The following is a 19,133-nucleotide window of genomic DNA, read 5'->3' on the forward strand; positions in this document are numbered from 1 at the left end:
CTATAGGTCTACACGTGGCTGGGGCGGATCCAAGGGGGGGATATACGGGAGAGAATAACCTCTCCGCTTTCCGTCAACACGATTGGCCCAAGTGGGGAGGCCGAGGACCAATCAGCGAGCGCTAGCCGGCTGGCGCGATGCTGGGCCCAGGGCGCGTGGGCGGAGCAGGGACTGGAGAGCCCGGCGAGTGGGTGGGGCTGGCCGAAACCTCGGCGCTGATTGGTGCGCGGGGAGGGCGTGGGCGGTGCAGGGGGAGGGGCTGGGGCGCCCGGCCGTGAGGAGCGGCGGTAGGTGGGTGGCGGCGGCGGCCGAAGGAGTGAGTTGGGGGGGGGGGGTAGTGCGGGGATGTGGGGGGGCCAGGATGGGGGGCCGTGAGGGGGGCCGGGGAGTGCGGGAGGCCGGGGCTGTGTGGAGGGAGGCTGGGGGTGAGAGGCTGGGGGTGAGGGGGCCGTGAGGGGGGCCGGGGAGTGCGGGAGGCCCGGGCTGTGTGGAGGGAGGCTGGGGGTGAGAGGCTGGGGGTGAGGGGGCCGTGAGGGGGGCCGGGGAGTGCGGGAGGCCGGGGCTGTGTGGAGGGAGGCTGGGGGTGAGAGGCTGGGGGTGAGGGGGGGCTGGGGAGGAGCAGTCTGGGGGCGCCTGAGGAAAGTGGGGTGTGTGTGGTGGGAGAGAGGCTGAGGAGGTGAGGAAAGGTCTTTGGGAATGGGGGGGGGTGAAGGAGCTGGAAGGAAGCTGGAGACAGCGCGGTTCATAAATAGCCTTTTGAAGGAGGGTAAAGCCTGTATGGGAGGAGGATGTGGGAGTGGGGAAGTGGGGACAGCTGGAGGGTAGATCACCTTCGTGGTGGTTCTTCCAAACCAACTTACTCTTTGTGGCTGGACCAGCACCAGTCGTGCCTCTGTGTTTGACTTTTTACTTGTCAGTTCAAAGGCCTTTTCAGAAAATAAAAACAAGGGAACTGCAAGCTGTGCAACGCACTGAGTGAGCTGGTTCAGCAGGTGTATTTGCTTGCGTGACGTATACTTGTGAGCATGGTACGATGATAACTTTATTGCAGCATTGGTGCAGCTGTTGTTGGAGGTCCTACCCTTTGTGCTCACCTGGGTCTCCTCCAGTTGCGTTGGCAGTGGTATTCACGTGTTTGTGAAATGAGATAGGTCAGAGACCTGCCCTGGCTGAAGACCAATCCAGGCAGAAAATGATTAACTTTCAACTAGTCATGTCCTTGATCCATCTCAGTACATGAAAAGGGGGAGATGATGAGAACATCTGACTAGGAATGAGGAATCAGCCTTCAAGGCAGTAGTTTGTGATATTGTTGGTTTAAAGTCACTTTAAAACCATCAGAAATCTTCATGTGCAGTTTTTTTGTGTGTGTATTGTACACAGATCTAAATAGAGATAGTCTGTTTTTCTGTCTTTGAATTATATGTCATAATGTAGGATCCCAGCTGAGTTGGGTATTCCGTTATTGCTGGGAGGAAGAATATATTTCAATGAAACTCTGGTGGCACCAACAGCCTGTGGTGTGATAACTTGGAACATCTCAGCACTGGTTCCCATCTGTTTACTGACAGGCATCAGTAAGTACCTACATTTCTTGTGTGATGTATGTCTGCCGTTTTTGAACAGACGGATGCTGAAATGCTTGAACTTCAGTTTATTTCATTGTTTCTAACACTCGTGAGCAAGTATATTCTTGGAGAGAGGATTGCCAAAGACTAGAATCATGTTCGTATTTTCTCGGCGTATAAAGATTCAGATTTAAAGGAGGCATGAAGCTAATAGGAGTTAAAAAAGAACAGTACCCTTGTTCTCAATAATATTTTATTTTATTAGAACTGTGCTTTTGAGAACACTATTTAATGTCGCTGTTAATGTTGTGCTGCTTATTTTGTTCAACAGGGCAGGGAATATTACCTGGTTCTTTTCATGCATGCGCTTTAGCATGATGGCTTCACACTTCAATTTCCACAATTAGAAATCTGCAATTAAAAAGAAAAATTGGCTTGTCCGAATAGCATACTTCAGCACGTGATAAGAGTATTATGAATAAAGTAGTATTCTTCCCTTTTTTTTTTTTTTTTAGTAAAAAAATCTGATTGGCAACGAATCCTCTGAGAAATGGCCACACGCCTCAGACCAGTAAGTGGAGGACTTGAAGTTGTTTTATGAAGATCTATCTTATGCAAACATATTTGCATAAGTGTTTCCTCTGAACATTATTAGAAAAGACGTGAGACTTTCTTCATTAATGTCTACTCCAGAGATACTGCTTGTGGAAAAGTGATTCATCAGGGAATCTGTTTGCAGGAGAGTTTGCTGTTGTTACAGTTCTGAAGATACTCAAGAATGCTCAAAGCCTCTAAGAAGAACAGACCAAATCAGTAGGTCTGGAGATTCAGTTACAGCAGGGTCATTCCTACATGCATTAAAACAATATTCCATGTTGTAGTACAGATAAGGGCCCAACTGAAGTCCCTGATATGTATTAGACTATCGTAACCTCTTTCCATGATTATGGCATTGAATGTAGGAAGTTAGAATGTGGAAAGAATAACATCTTGCTTGGAGAGCTGTTCAGACTTCATTCTTAGGAGTCCAGCTTCCTAAGCTGTTCTGTTGCATTACCTTTGTTTCTTGTTTTTGATAAATTTCTACCTTCCAGATTGTTTTCTCATAACCTCTTCTTAAGCTCATAGAAGAGCAGTGAATCTCAGATATTTAGAAAACAAACACATAAAAAAGCAATGTAGCATCATGTTAGAAAGCCTGAGCAAGCTGTTTCTCTTCATAGCACAACGCTGTGGACAGATAATATCATATCATATTGTAATTATCATTAGAATATGATATTAGGATATCGTCATATCCTAATTATCATTAGGATATGATATTAGGATATAGTATCATTATCCTAATAGTCCTAATCCTATTTTTATATCCAAAAAAAGGTATAATCATGCATAGCTTGACTTTCTACTTCAGTTTTTGAACAGAGCTGGTTAGTCCAGGAGTAGTAGTGTGTTAGCTGCAGTTATACTGATTCTGGTCTTTGAATTGGTTTATTTAGGACTTGCCCACAGGGTCTGTGCACTAGGTTGTACTGTATATTATAAATATACACTAAAGATTATTTAAATAAGTCTGCTTTTTATCACCAGTTAGAATACTATGCCTTACTTAGGCAAGGGGGAAGCTGTCCTACAGAAGAACTTGGACCATCTAATCTGTAGTACTAGAAAATGGTTCTCAGACTTTGAGCCAGATGAAGGACATCATTTTGCTGCTGTGTAAAACTTGGATTTACCTACATCTTAAGTACTGTGTACAGTTCTGGTATTCCCAATTTATGAAGAACGTGCTGGAATATGAAAGAGTACAGGGAAAGACAGGTAAAATATCATTGGAATGGAGCAAATGACGCTTGAGGAGAGGCTAGAAAGGCTAGGGTTCCTCAACGTGGAGAGGAGACTGGTAAGGGGAGTGATGTCATTGAGTTTGCAAAATCAGGAACATGATGAGTAAGGCAAATATAAAACTATTATTCGCTGAATCCCCTGTGATATTAAAGCTAGGGAGCGCTTGGTAGTAGGAAATAGGCCTAAAAAAGATAACAGACTACTTTACACAGCAGGTAGTGAACTTCTGGAATTTGCTGACGCACAAGTTGTGGAGACAGACGTGACCAGCAAGGTCAAAAAGGAGTCAGCTAAGTACATGGAGGTACAGAAGTGGATACTAAAAGGAAGAGACAACGCTGTCTCTTCTGTCATTTCCAGAACATCATCTTGTGGATGCTGGGGGAATATGAGGGGAGTGAACTGCAGGAGGGCTTAGACTCGCATACTCTTTCGGTTTAGTCTCTTCTCTTGCAACTATCAAAAACAGAATCCAGGACCAGATGGACCAGTGGGCCAACTAGTAGAATTTTTTGTTCTTAATTAGAGTCTACTTTGCATGTGCTATTCCAAATAACAAGTTATGCTTCAATGTAAGTGAACAAGCAGAATGGAGTTTTCTCATCTCTGTCATGGATAACTGATAACTCCTCAGCAGAACCTTTGTTTAAAGATGTAGCATTTGGAAACTTTCAAACAATTGGTGCCTTTGTGTGGTTTCACTTCGTTTAAATTCCCTTCAACTCAATAGAATAACTATAGAAGTGGAGTTTGTGTATCAATAATAAGAAGCAAATTTATTTCCAACCAGGACAGAGCATTCTTTGTGCAAAAGTTTCTGCAGACTCATTGCTTGTATATTCTGTCTTGGCAGTGAGGTTTCCAGACTCATTCTAGTTAGATGAGTGACCAGATCAGAATCAGTTAGTGACCAGCCATTAATTTTAAAAAGCTTTTTAGGAGAGAGGGGGGAAAAAACCAAAAAAGACAAATGACTAATTAAAAAGGATAAGCTTTGCCTTAACCTGATTGCTTTCTTGGTTTGGAAGAATTATCTGGGAATGGCTTTGTCCTGGCTAACTGTGACAGTTTTCATATTTTGAGTTCCCTGTGCTGTGTGGCTTTACCAGCAAGGCAGAGTTGGTTGGAGCCAGTCTTCTTTTGCTAGGTGAGCCACTTCATTATGTGGCAGAATCCTGCCAAAATATGAACCAGCATGTGAGGATCATTGGCAAGGCTAAATTCGAAGTTACTGTGATAGTGCAGACATACTTGAAAAGTCTTTTAATATCTGAATTTAGATTCCTCCAATCAACCTAGTTACTGACTTTAACAGTTGCAATTGTGCAGAATTCCAGCACGTTAAGATCTTGCAAAGTTCATATCAAAGTTTACTTGTACAGTTGGTGTATGTTTGCTTGCTATGATACTTTTTTCTTTTTTGTCTCTGCAGGCCGGTAGGAAATGTACAGTGATCGGTGGCTCAGGATTCTTAGGCCAGCACATGGTGGAGCAACTCCTGGACAAAGGCTACTCAGTCAATGTGTTTGATATACGGAAGGGATTTGAGAATGAGAAGGTGCAGTTTTTCCTGGGGGATCTCTGCAGCAAAGAGGTACAAACTAATAACGGTAAATGAGCTGGTTAGATGGGAAGGATATCTGTTTAAACTAATGTTCGTTCAAACAGCTGACCAAGCGTTTTCTGAAGCACTGAATCAGTTCTGTGAGAGATGGTTGCTTATGTAGCAGGTATCCTGAAATCATTTTGCAGGTTGTTAAAGCATGTGTGTGCTTTAACACACATATGTCCTCCCCCTCACCTTTCCCAGTGAAGTCAGTGACTCTAAAGTTTTCTGTAGAACCCTCTTCTAGAACATTAAAATAAATATATCTGAGGCCTGCTTGGAGCTGACAGGAACAGAACTTATTCCTGTATTAGGATTTCTATTACTGTGAGCTCAGTTATACAGTCTAATAACTATCACTATTGGTGATTGCATGTGGGTGCTCTCTTAGCTCACCTCAGCTGTATGAGAATGACAGAACGCATTATTTTATTTTTCATAGTTAAGGCAGACTAAGACCTCTTGGACAGTTATGCCTTAACTCAGTCATACATACGAGCCTTGGCAAAAATATTTGTATGCAATATGAGGAGATGCATCCCCACTAATATGAGGTATCACGTCTCAGAATTTTATGACAGTCATCTCGAAAACAGACAGTGCCATGGGGTGCTGTTGATGTTAAACCTGCTGTGTGCTGAGTTTTCTAACTCCTGTCTCCAGGTAATCTTGAATCTCATACCTGAACTTGAGATGCCTGCAAATAGCTGTCTAGATAGCCTCCAGGTCTCAGTGTTCCCAGGTTCCTCTCTGTAAGAAAAAGATGTGGTGCTTTTTTGCCTAGCAAGAAGGATAGGACACTGTGCAGACTAGAGTGGCTGATCGCATTTCTGCTGCTCACCTTTATGGAAGGAACATGACCTGAAATTTGAATGAGAAAAAGAACTGTACTGTGTTTTTTATCCTTCCTTCTCTTGTAGTAGACACTGTTCTTACTGTTTCATTGCTGTCTTGTAATGTCTGTTTTCTAGGCCTTGCTCCCAGCTTTACAAGGTGTGTCAGTGGCATTTCATTGTGCATCACCAGCACCTTCAAGTGACAACAGAGAACTGTTTTATAAGGTGAATTTTATGGGAACCAAAACAGTCATTGAAGCCTGCAAAGAAGCTGGAGTCCCGGTAAGGGCAGAAAAGTGCTTGGGGAGTATAAGATGCTGATGTGACTTTATAACTTTTGAACTGTGGTCCAAATTCAGTCTGGTTTGATAGCAAGGCAAAGCTTTCTGAGATGATGAATTCCTATTTGTTTCATGCAATTAAGTAGAAGAGAGAAGACTCTGTTGCTGTCCCACTGAGAGAGTCTGATGTAAGCTCAGTCCCTGCTGGTCACGGAAAACCTACACATCACAATTTCCTTGACTGCAAGAAAAGCATCCATTAGAATCTGTCATACTAGACACCTGGGAGTTCTCCCAAGGGAGAACGACTGACAGATGGACTCTTTCATGCTTTTAGTAAAAGGCCAACTCTAAACATAGTTTTTTTCTGCAGTGGACGTATTCATGGCATCTATTACCTACGTTTTTTTTTTTCTTGCATGATATTGTTATTGTAAAGATGAACAAATGTGTCTTAAAAGCACTCACAGTGCGTTAAGTATTAAAATGTGCCAAGTCAAGTGGGCCCTCTGTTTTCCTTGGAGATGTTTTCCTATTGACTGGTTACACTGGAAGCTTGTTGAAATGTATACTTTATCTGCTTCTGAAGTGTTTTACTACTTTGATAAGATTTCTTGCTCTTTCAGGCAACAGTTGTGCTTTCATCTGCTTTAGGCAGCAGTAACAATGTGACGAAATCAATTGAGAATGTGAGAGTTTTTGTACCTGCAGTTTCAGATGTTCTGTTAAACCATGTCCAGAAGAACATGGCTCATTCTCTGTAGAATCAGTTCATTAAACACTATGACTGTCTTTACTCACACTCTGTACACAACGATCCTTTTGTCTTAAGTTTCAAACAACTGTTTTCTTTCACATCTGCTGCAGAAACTGGTGTTAACTAGCAGTGCCAGTGTTGTTTTTGAGGGCACAGACATAAAAAATGGAACAGAAGACCTCCCTTATGCAAAAAAGCCTATTGACTATTACACAGAAACGAAGATCCTACAGGAGAAGGTATTTGTCATCATAGGTTTAACACTATTACTCTTAATAATAAGGTTATTGTAAGGACAGAAGAATTGCCCTTCCTGAAGTAGGGCATGCCCTGGGGGACCCAACAGGCTGCCACAGGTGGCTGCCACTTCCATCTTTAACAAGTGACCTCCAAGCTTTTGCCTAAGCACGCTGATGGAGCAATACAGGGGATGCTTTCCTAGCAGCTGTCAGTGTTGTTCCAGTCCAAAGACATAAATGCTCAGTTTTGTCTTCCTCCACTGGTGAAACTCTAAGCAATGTTTTTACCTGATAAAAAGAGAATAAAATAAAACTGTGACATCAATTACTTGGAGAGTTGACTGAAACAGTGTGATACACTGTGCGGGGGTCTGTTTCTGGACAAAGAAGAAAAGAATTGGCAGAGGGGTCTTAAAACACCTGCTTAAATCACCAAGCCATGGCATAATGCCCGTTATGAACTGATCCAGCTTTACTTTAAGAGCAATTGGGGGCAATATTTTGCCCTCTCTGCTCCTACTGGAAGGCTGTCTCATAATGACATTTACCTGATTTGCAGCCTGAAGTTACTAATGGCAGTGGACATGTCCTTCTTTGGGGATTGTCAACAGGTTACTGGGGAAGGACAAGATGAGATGGAGATGGACAGAATTAAGGAGCACGCCAGCTTAATAACATGTTGTCAGCTCATTCTTTTGGCCATATACTGAAAATATTCTTGTTAAAAGTATTAAAAAAAAACTCCCGTACGTCTGAATGTTCACTACTTTGGACATCTGCAGCTCACCAGTATCCGTTCTGCTTTTAGAGTATTAATGCTGCAGTATTTGTGGTTTAAATATGCTATGCCAATGTTTTAAATCAAAGAAAACAATTTTTTTTTTCCAAACATTTTTCAATTGTTTGCATTTTAACTGTGGAAAGAACTTATTTGTGTAAGAAGAATTTACACTTGCAACTAGACTGAAGTAGATAGTGTGTCCTGTTAAGCAGAGTCTTAGACTTAACAGTTTTTCTTATGTTCCTTGAAAAGAGCTTAGTTGAAAACACAGCAGTAAAACGTCTATTCATTTGCAAGCATAACTGCTTGGCAGTAAAAAGTGGACTAATAAAGTGGAAGCTTATGAGTAGAAATCAAATTTAGCCCAACGTTCTTGTGATTATGTTTGTGCTGGGTGAAACAGTGAAAGTATTCAGTGTTTTATTTGTATGTGTTGCTCTTGGCTTTTAACAGGAAAGATAGCAGCTATTAAAAAATTAGTAGAACGCATTGTTTGGAAACTCCCAGTGAAATTGATTGAATCTGCTTAGCACGTGGTGCTGCCAAGAAAATGGGATGACAGCCCTTCTGAATGTGATTGAGAAGGTCTATGATGGAAAGCTCCCAGTGACTGATGACAGAGATGGAGATTGAACTGCTTAGTGTCCTTCATCTTTTCTCCAGCATGTCTGTAAAGGTTTTGTGGAGTGAAAAAACTTTCAAAGTTCCTCTGGTCTTCATGGCCTTAACTGAGAGAGCTTAAGAGCTCCTTCCCTTTGCCGGTCAATTCATTGAGTAGGTTCAGTAGTGAAAACAGATACACGTTTGTCTTTTGCCTTTCTCATTAACGAGCAGTGGGAAAAGAGGTAGAATAAGAGGAAGGATAGTTTGTAAAGATATGGATGAATAATAATTCTTTTAGCGAGATCTTCCTCGAAGAGATGTGGGAACCCCCACTCCATTTAATGATGAGGTAGGGCTATATTGCTAAGCCAAATCTTTCTTCACAGCCTCTCTCTCCTGATTGGAATATCTTTTTTTCCCCTACAGGAAGTGCTGACAGCAAATGACCCAGACAACAATTTCTTTACTACTGCCATTCGCCCACATGGGATATTTGGTCCTAGAGATCCTCAGCTGGTTCCCATCCTCATTCAGGCAGCTAAGAGTGGCAAAATGAAGTTCATGATTGGGTGAGTAAGGTTCAGTCATTTTACAGTCATTTTTGTTAAAATTCATGCTAAACCTACAAAGCCCTTTTTAGAAGGGAATAATATTAAATTAGTAGTAGTGTAGTGGCACAGAATGATCTTCTCTATTCTTAGTCTCTGTCCTATGATGCCCTCTGAGGAGGAAGCGGGATTTAACCTTCTGCACTGGTAGTTTCTGCTTGGGAACCGCAACATAATTCTAGGAAAAAAGTAATTTTCTTCACTTTTTCACTGAGGATCCAAGATTCTTTTTTAAGAATTCTTCTCTGTGAGGGACTCATGCACTCAGAGGAATGAGTGTTCTTCATGCAAAACTAATACCAGTGAGGAAAGCTCACACAGCTTGAGTGATCTTTGTACAACCTAAGAGTTCTCTTCTTAAATACAAGACTGCTCAGATTACTTGCTGTTAATTTACTTGTTATACACTTCTGGCATTTGGGGGTCTTACTGTCATACCCACATTCTAACTGTGTTTTAATATTTGTGATAATAAGATCAAAGATATTTGCCTTATTATTGTGCCTGGCACAGCTTCTAGTGGACTACTGAAATTTTAGAGCAAGAAAGAATTAAAGCTATGACTAAGGATTTTTTTTAGTGGTTGTATTCTGCTCTTGAAACTAAATCTCTTTTTAAATTTATAATAGATTTTTATTGTGTGCGGGGGGCTGGTTTGTGTGTGTATGAGCACATGTGAATGAATATGTATGCAGACTGGGGTAGGAGGAAGAAATGGAATAGGGTGGTTTTTTTGGTTCCTAGTCTTTGTTGCACTTTACTTCTGAACTGATCTCTCAAACTGAGCTGAGTAGCAAACCTGAATAAACTCAAGCTTTCCAGTTTGTGCCATTCTTCACTTTCTTCCAGCTCAAATATGCCTTCCTCATCTGAATTTTTCTGGTGCTATAAAGACCTGTGCTATAAAGACCTTCCAGGAAAGAGAATAAAATAGCCATTCATCCATGAATGCCAGGAATGAGAATTATCAGTCCTCAGAATGTTGGATTACAGCAATATTGTTTTCATGGCAAGAGGAGTGTGATGATGGTTTTGTAACAAACAGTTTGTTTGATTTAACTAGACTCTTGAAAGTGATAGGCAGATTCATTTTCTAATTCCATGCAGAGATAGATTTAACACAGTGGGTTAAATCTGTTTCTGCTAGGGCTGAATTGGCTTACTGAGGGAGTAAGTTAAAATTTTATGAGCCAAGAAATTCATAATTGAAAGCTTGTCCTTAAGTGACTTTCTGTTACTACTCTATTTCTGTCTGTTCTTCTGTGGATCGTGCTTCTGATTCTGAGACCTCTAGGATTTGAAACACCTAGAAATTTGGTAACATGTGAGGTTTAAAAAGGGCACTCTTACAGGAGTGGAAACTTTCTGAGGGTCATGACAAGAGCTGAGACAATAACAGCTTTGACTCTGTCTCAAGCCTTCTGAAGATGTAGAGACTTCCATCTTTCTGGCAGGGTATTGTCTGAAGTTGCAGCACAACAGAAGGGGAGAAGAGGAAACTTAGAACAACTATATGTTGTGTGAAAGCCTTTTTTTTTTTTTTTTTTTTTTTTTGCCACAAACAAATTTTCAACCTGGATTACCTTTAGGTTAAACTTCTTCCTTTTGTCTATGCAGAGATGGAAAGAACTTGGTAGATTTCACCTATGTGGAAAATGTGGTGCATGGACACATTCTAGCAGCAGAACATCTTGAGAAAGACTCTCCCCTGTGTGGGAAGGTAAGAAAGGAACTAGCAAGTAGTAGGAGAGTGGATGTAACCTTGCCAGACTTCACCTGCAAACCTCACCTCATTCCATGTGTCTGTTCTGTAGTTAATGCTGATTTCGTGTGTATTGAACATCTTGGAGATGAGTGGAAATAGCTCACACAAATACATCCATGTTTTCTGTCTGTGACCATAATGATTGGTTGTACATCTGATGACCATTCTTTGCAAGCACGTAGGCTAAGATATGTGAATATACTTTAACTTCATTCTATAAAACTTCTTGTGAGAGGAAATCCAGGCAAAATTCTTGGCACCCTTAAGAAACGCAGTTACTTAGCTCTTGCAATGCAGTTCTGAACAGTAGAAATGTTTATAGATTTTCATAGTACCGCTGTGCTCTAGGCATGCACAATATGTACAGCCAGGATGCTTTAGCCTGTTTGCATTGTATTGTATCGTTCAGTTTGACCATTTATGAATAATCTAAGGTCCAGAATGTCAGGAGCAGCCAGCTTTCTTAGCAAAGAAGGGGTTCGTCACTTTTCACATAGAGGTTATTGGTGCAAATCAGTTTCTCGTGGAAACATCTTCGCAGTCAAGTCTGGGATATCAGTTTCATCAGCTTGAACATGAGTTGGGCCAGCATAGAAATGAGTTTGTGCAACAGTAATGTTTTTATCATCTGGCTTTCTGTCTTCCTCTCTTCCAGGCATTTCATATCACAAATGATGAACCTGTTCCTTTCTGGGCATTCATGTCCCGTATTTTGACTGGCTTGAACTACGATGCACCCAAGTACCAGATCCCCTATTGGCTGGCATATTACCTTGCCCTCTTCCTTTCTCTTGTGCTGTTGCTGCTAAGTCCACTGGTCACCATCAAGCCCACTTTTACCCCTATGCGGGTAGCATTAGCTGGAACTTTTCACTACTACAGCTGTGAACGGGCCAAAAGAGACATGGGCTACAAGCCAGTGGTGAGCTTGGATGAAGCAATAGAGAGGACTCTGCAGAGCTACCCCCATCTACGCCGGGCTAAGGCCTGAGAAGTCCTGGGGGGATTTTTTTCTACTTGGTTTTCCAGTGCTTTGACAACTTACCACCGAAGCAAGCTTCCCTAATTCTTTGGAAAAAGGAATCTTCTTTAAGTCCCTCTGCCTCATCGCCATCATCAAGAAAGAGATAACTCTGGCTTGAAAAAACTTCGTATAGTAGCTGTGCCAACAGTTCTTTTCTTTGATGTAACTGTTTTTTTTTCTGAAACAGTTACTGAACCCTATGGGCTATGGATAAACAAACACCCTGCTGTGCCCTTTTCAATCCCAAACCAACAGATCAGCATTCCTTGCTCTTCTCTCTCCACCCATGTCATCTGTTTTGTTGCTCTGGTGATTACAGCTGCCTCTTCTCGTAGCTGCAATTGGGTGATGAAATACTTATGATTGGTTCCTCTCTATGGCTTGGCCTTTTCTATACAAAAGCCATGAAACAGAAGTTCACACCAAAAAGGAGTTCTGCCAGCATTTCTTTTAAATTATGGAAGTTGATTTTATTATTCTGGGACTGCTCTTGGATCTCCCCATGATTGATGGGTGATCTGACAACTTTTTGAGGGATTGGAAGAAAACCGGAGAAATGGCATGCTAGGCTTGTCCTTGTAAGGAAGCTTGTGCCTTTGTTTTTGAAGGAGCCTATTTCTATTCAAAAGTAACACAAATAAATCAAGAAGAAACAATTTTGAAATCTTATGTTCCGTCTTTGAAAAGGCAGATTCTGTTCTGAACATCTCAGCATAAATAGGATTTTAGTCTTTCCCTTTGGGGAAGGTGAGGGGGGGGAATTTTTGCTGTGGCTGTTTTCAGTCAGCACGTACTATTTTTACCGTAGCTAGCTCGCTCCCCATGGGAATTACGTTATATCAAAGATCCTGCTGCACAAGGCTCCAGTCTCGTCTGGCATGCTACTGTCCAGTACTGATGATTCTGTTGCTTTGACCATTCATTACATGAAAAACTCTTTCCCACAAGAAAATGGTTATCATAATACTATGTTCACCAAGCTGTTTAGTTTGACATTTATACTAAGTTTACTTTACCCCATAATCTTGCTAAGTGCTTGCTAAGAGCTTAGGTTAGAATTGGAACATCTGTCTGCCAGCTCCTGTCTCCAGGAGCCTTGGTATTTCAAATTTCAAAATGTATGGGAGGTGCCTGACTATGTGCTCATATTGTGTCTAGTTCAATGAGCCTTAACCTCATCTGGGAGTTCTGTGTACTGCTAGAATCCCATAGAAATAACACTATTTTAACTGCTTGTTATTTTCTGGAAAGTTTTTTGTTGGTCTTTTTTCCTGGGAATTTTTATTTGATTCTTTTAACAGCTAGTTTTGTTGTTGGTGGGTGTGTGTTTTTTTTTTTTTTTTTAACCAAAGTTTGCCATGCTAGATCTTGAAGTAAATACTAGCTGATTGCTTGGGTCAGTTTGCTCTTCACACAGTTGCTATTGACAGCTTAGCCACCTTGGCTGTTTTTTGTGGGCCACAGGATTAAACATTTAAAGCTCGAATTGAAAGCTTGAGTTGCAATTCTTCAGCAGCGTGTAGATCCAAAGAAGCCCTGTGAATCCATAGTTTTCTGGAACCTATTTGTCATCCCATATCCAGTGTCAGTGGACTAAGGCAGATGCCGCGGTTAAAAGCCTGAGCTGTTTTGCCCCATGCAGTCGTTTAAGGCAAATAGCATCAATGTGCTGGCACTAATCCATTGTTATTGGAAAGATCCTATTTCTATAACGTAAGTGGATACAAGTTTCCCATTCAGATCTTTAAAAATTTGTGACTTAGGAAGAGAACGCTCACATGGTAAAAGCATGCCTGGCAGAGAGGCATTGCTTTATTGCCAGGGCTTTGTAAAAGGCCCAACTTCTCACCTGCTTTAAGGAGTGAGGAAGGGCCAAAATATGTTCATGTTCCTCTCTGTGGAGCTGGGCTCAATACCAATTTTTGAAATGTACCGACTGCCATTACACTTTTAACTCATTATTAGCAGAAGAATGGCCTTGTGAAAACAGGCAATTCAAACATACCTCTGCTACATGCAGTAGAGGTGGCTGCTACACCTAAATGGTACATGCAAATATCCCTGAGGAACAGAGTATTTGAGCTGAGGTGCAATGCTGTATTGACAAAACAGTACTGCTTTTGGGACTCATGCTGCAGTGCAGCAGGAAGCATGGGCAGATCAGTCTGTTGGGAACTCAACTCTGCCCCGTGCTGCATGATGGGGTACACCTGACCATCTCTCTAAGCTTCAGCTCCCCATCTGCAAATTAAAAATAACGCTACCCTCACTCAGAGAGGGGGTGAGAGAACAGAATGTTACTAAGTGAGAAGAGCAAGCACTGTGTAATTACTTGAAGTCAAAAATAAGAAATAAGCTAGCAAAAGCACATTTTGGCCTCTAGGTGGCATTTCCCAGCTGTATTTGTCCTGCAGCTTCAACCAGTCCTAAAAGCCTGTTTCACAGTCCTTGGACATAGTTCTAGTGGAGGGTTACTCATCTCCCTGTGTCCTTGGAGAAGTGTCAGGGTAAGAGGTGAATAACATCTACCCAGCAGGTGCTACAGAAACAGGAGGCACTGGAAGTTCAAGTCTGCTGGATAAAAAGCAGCAGGCAATATGTTTTCCCTCACATGTTTGGTTAATACAACAAGAGTAAATCAGAGGTTTGCTTCCATGGGGGCGAGTGGTTTCCCAGTGTTGGGCTCTGAAAGAAGCATTGCATCGTGCTGAAATTGGTTTGACTTGGTACTCCCTACATAATTAGATCAGTTCCCAACATTTCTTCAGGGAATCTGACTAGCTTCTGTTTTTCAAAACAGAAGTAAACCCACACGGTTGCTGTGGTAGAGCCTAATGTCAGCGTATCTATACCCCTGGCCATTACAGAGGAGAAACCTTGCTCCATCCATAGTTGCTTCTTTCCCTGACCAAACCTGCTCCTCTGAGCTGATTTTCTCAGCATTTCTCGAGAGCGATCTCCCGTTTAAGCCTCATCTTGCATTTTCTGTGCAAACCGATTGTATCCTTTCATTCTCTTCTTCCTGTGAGTTATTTGTCATGCTTCCTCTTCACAACCCGTATCTTTTTGTGGGGGGAGAGGGGCACAGAAAGCAAAACTGCCATTGCCAAAGGTTTCTTTCAAGTATCTTGGGTCAAATGCAGTTGCAGTCTGCCACTGTCAGTAACACTCAGTAAGAGCTGCCAGAGGCGTCAAAGAATTTCTTCCAGAGCTCTCTTTGAACTTTTTCTCTCTCTTGCTTTGCTTTCTTGGCTTTTTCTTGCTGCAATTACTAATTTTGCTGACCTGAGACATTTCTTGGTTTGAGGAGCAGTGGGAGAGATAAAGGAGATATTGTCTACTGCTTCCTCTAGAGAAACAGGAATGAGAGAGAGGAAGAAAGGTGCTTTTTTCAGTTCTAGGTGGAGTTAAAGTAACTGGGAACGCCATTCCCTCTCTTAAAAGAAAGACTGAAAGGGCACATAAGCACTGGAGGAATGTTGCAGTCAAAGACATGCCTTGCAGTCTTGCCCTTAGTTAGACCGCTGGGGAGCCCTTGTCCGGATACACCTTGCTGCCAGGAAATTAAAATGACGACTTGATTGTAAGTGCTTGAAAGAGGTAAGAGGAGCAATTGTTGAAAAAGCAGGTGAGAAACTGTCTTGCATGTCCAGTGAGCAGAGAGACATGGAGGCCAATTTAAGTCAAGCCTGAGATGAGTATGTAGAAGGTTTCAGGTGGAGGATAACATTAGCATGGCACAGGCCTGAGGTTCAGTTACAACTGTGGAAGCTCACTGCCTTTCAAGACTTACAAATACAGGGACCTACCATGCCATCACACTGCTCAAATGCAGCCTTTTATGAAACTGGGTACGTGGCGTCTTTTGACTCAGTAGATCCTTGCATACGTTATTCACATCTGCTGATGCTAGTAGTCTCCAAGCACTGGTATGACTTCCCACACCTTTTAGCCCTGCAGAGCCAAATATGGCATGAGTGGGCTGGAACGTGACCCTTGAGAGAATTGGTTGCCGAGTTTCGCTAATGCTTGTGTAAACGTTTGGAGAGCGCCAGGCCCACAGGTGTAAGTGATGGTGCAACTTGTCATTACCATGGGAAAAGGAGAGCAACTTGTTTGTCTCAGAGCCCAGAAGCAACTTGCTGAGCTGGTGATGAGAAGTGAATAGGCATCTCTGTACTTGCAACAGAGCACGTTTGAGGTGTTTCTGCTACCAGATTGCACATGTGGTTTTACTGTCTTAGCAATACCATCAGCCTGACACTCTAGCCACAGCCTCTCTTATGCCCTGTGTTTGCTGGCAAGCTCATCTTGTCTTAGCCCTGAGAGCTCCTGGCCTTCTGTAAAGGTGTGTCGTTATGACCATGGGCGGTTTCCTGGTGAGATTACCGTATTCTAGCACTAAATAGTGAAGCATGTACGATTCTGTTTTGCTACCTGCTATTAGGAAGGTGAGGTCTGGCATTTTGGCAGTGCTTCGTAATGACACCTCATGAAAAACCAGTTTGATTGCCTTGCAACAAATGGGTGTAGTGATTTTACGCCCTTCTACTCATCACAGCTCTACTCAATCTCTGCTGAAGCTTTGGTTTTCTGTCACCTTGGGAAAGGCCAAAGGATTGATTGATTTGTGACCTTCCTTCTACCTTCACTGCAAGGATGAGGGCTGGCTAGTTGCACAGGAGAAAGTGTCATCCCAAAGGCAGGAAATGTTCCAGTGGAATTCAGTACGCCTGAGTGTTGTTAAGTCATAATTCATGGCTAGAAAAGACTCGATAATTTTGAGAATATATCGTAACAACTGTTCAAATACAAGCTGCACTACTCAGGGAGATTGTGTGCCTCTAGGTGGAAGCCCATTGTTGTTGTGTGCCTCTGGGTGGAAGTCCACTGTTGTCAGTCGTGACAAGAATCACTGTGCTACCTGGTACACCCATCTTCCTGTAAAATTGGCTGTCTGGTTGTGTGACTTGAGCAGGTTCCTACCTTCTAGACATCACTATTTCAAAAGGTATGCGTACTGCCCCTCTAGAAAGGAACATATTGTAGAGTTATGCAAACTGGTTTTAAACTGGCTGTCTCTGGGAGTAGCGTGCCCATGGCAGCAGAAAGCTTAGAGCAGACTGATTTACCCTACCAGGTAACTGCAGTTCACAGCCAGCCAGACCTGCTAGCGTGATCTACATTGCTAGCTGTCAGCTTTCAGGCGCTAACTCTATGTGACCCAGATGCTGGGGTTTGGCTAAGGAGTCCCTTCTGAGACAGCTTCTGGACTTCTTCAAGAAATGGAGAACTAATCTGTTCATGTTTCAGAGCACTGGCAGTGTTTAATACCCATTGCTGTTCCAAAAAACCCCCAAACCAAAACTTCAAACCCAAAATCTAATTTTCAGTGGGAATGTGCCTAGTTTAAGCATCAGTCATCATCTTTCTTATTTTTATTTCCTGGATGGAAATGCCCTTCATATGTTCTCTCCCTGAAAATTTTCCTACACCAGGGTCAAGTCATCTCCGTTTTCTTTTTGTGGAGCTAAGCAGCCTGAGTCCTTTAAATCTTTTGCTGTTAGGCATTCTCTCCGCTCTGCAAGTGGTTTCTGTGGCTGCAGCTTCCTTGTGTGAGGCAATTCTTATGTTTCACTGATCCCAAGTGTTCTGCTTTGCAATGCACTAAGACCATAAGGGAGGCAGATAAACAGTAGTGAAACAAACATTAACCAGCGCTAACTGTGCAACATCATTATGAGAGGTACTTGTATTTTTCTCTTAAAGAAGATGCAGGGAGAGTCCATTTCCTGGTAAAATCAGATACTTCGGGCTGAAATTTACCTACAGCTGTTACAGAAGAATAACGTTTCCTAACTGGAGATGGAAAAGGGATTATTTCAACCTGCAGATTCCTCTCTCCTCCCATGCAGCAGGAATTTTTGTGTGTCCCTGAAGAAGGTAGTGTTCTTTAAACTGAGTGACAGAACATTCCTCCCGCTTTGGGCTGGGCTGGCTTCTCCAGCACACCTGGATGGACATTAGCCACACCTTTGGCTAATAGCCTGAGGAGGGAGTCAAGATCTGCAGCGAGGTGGAGGTATTTTCAAACCAGACCCTCGTGCAGAGGAAAACAGCCCCTCTGGGACTGTGCTTCTGTGTTGATGAAGTTAAGAGCTGCTTTTCTGTTGACTTCAGTACAGGCAGGGTTTGCTCCAGAGATACGCAGGCTAGCTCTGTTGCTTCCAGCTGTGGCTGGCCTTGCCAGGTGAGTCTGAGTTTGGTGGCTGCATCCTGAAGCGTGATGCAGTTGTCACTATTTAACCTGTAACTGCTAGCTTGCAAAAGCTGCTACTTCTTGCAGTGGCAAGGGTTGGTTACTTTTGTTAGCTTCCAAACTGTATCACTGTATCAATTGCTACTGTACATATTTGCAAATAAAGGGAAACAAAGGCCCAGCTTCGTTTCCACCCACCCACGTACACACACACACACACACACACACACGCACACACACACACGGCTTATTGATGTTAGAAACCACAGTTAGGAATCCATTCATTCTGGAGTCTTTTCCTGAGCCTCTTCTAGAAGCTAGAGAAGCTAGATTCCTGATCTGATTGTTTCAGTTAAGTCCCTAAAGTCAGGCAAGTTGACCCTCCCCACAGAACTACTTTCCATCTTTCAGCCTTTGATCTGGAGTGACCTGGTGATGCTGCATTTCAGTGCCTTGTGGTGTGGTGCTGTACCAGATGTCCCGCAGGTCTGCCGCTTGCTGGGAAAAAGCTTCTGCCTCTGGCCACTGCTGTGATTTTGAAATGCTATGTCATTAAAAAATGAATATATTGCTGTAATTATGAGCCAGGGTTTCTGTGCCTGCTGGTGTGAGTGACATTCACCTACACTTTGGAAAGAGGGATTTATTTAAGAGCTTAATTGGAATAAAACCACAAACAATTGTTTGGGACTGATTGTCCCTAACTGTTCAAGCTGTTGCATACCATAGATGTGCTTGATGAGCTCTGTTTGCAACAGAGAGGTAGTGCGAACTGTGGTGACACAACAGCCCTGGAAATATCTAGTACAAGGTAAGCTGTCTGCATTGCTGGCCATGGTCATTTTGACCTGAACAGAGGGTTTGAAAACCCTTTTATACAAGAAAAAAAAAAAACCCTTCCTATTCCACTCCTCTTACTGGGAAATAAAAGACAAACTTCTAGTTTATGTTAATATGC

The 19,133-nt window shown here is 42.6% G+C and overlaps 1 protein-coding gene across 19 annotated transcripts; it reads left to right on the forward strand.

Moving 5' to 3' along the window:
- Positions 1–211: 211 nt before the first annotated feature.
- NSDHL (NAD(P) dependent steroid dehydrogenase-like) lies at positions 212–12,572 on the forward strand. Of its 19 annotated transcripts, XM_068957427.1 has the most exons (11): positions 282–316; positions 918–1,028; positions 1,438–1,577; positions 2,084–2,139; positions 3,629–3,720; positions 4,849–5,010; positions 5,994–6,140; positions 7,007–7,135; positions 8,946–9,088; positions 10,745–10,847; positions 11,548–12,572. In XM_068957427.1, exons 5-11 carry the CDS (start codon positions 3,715–3,717, stop codon positions 11,881–11,883), a joined length of 1,026 nt encoding a protein of 341 aa, XP_068813528.1. In that variant the 5' UTR covers positions 282–316; positions 918–1,028; positions 1,438–1,577; positions 2,084–2,139; positions 3,629–3,714; the 3' UTR covers positions 11,884–12,572. The 19 variants fall into 19 exon arrangements, with proteins under 19 accessions (XP_068813521.1, XP_068813520.1, XP_068813526.1 ...); XM_068957426.1 differs by lacking the exon at positions 918–1,028 and having other exon boundaries at positions 244–316; XM_068957428.1 differs by lacking the exon at positions 918–1,028 and having other exon boundaries at positions 246–291.
- The last annotated feature ends 6,561 nt before the right edge of the window (positions 12,573–19,133 follow it).

Source organism: Struthio camelus, chromosome 11 (assembly GCF_040807025.1).
Source record: "Struthio camelus isolate bStrCam1 chromosome 11, bStrCam1.hap1, whole genome shotgun sequence".
NCBI classification, from domain to species: Eukaryota; Metazoa; Chordata; class Aves; order Struthioniformes; family Struthionidae; genus Struthio; species Struthio camelus.

Coding starts and splice junctions, on each gene's coding strand:
- NSDHL (XM_068957420.1), top strand. CDS start 2,119: ATGGCCACACGCCTCAGACCA. Junction 6,141..7,006: donor GCAAAGAAGCTGGAGTCCCG/GTAAGGGCAGAA, acceptor CATCTGCTGCAG/AAACTGGTGTTAACTAGCAG. Junction 10,848..11,547: donor ACTCTCCCCTGTGTGGGAAG/GTAAGAAAGGAA, acceptor CCTCTCTTCCAG/GCATTTCATATCACAAATGA.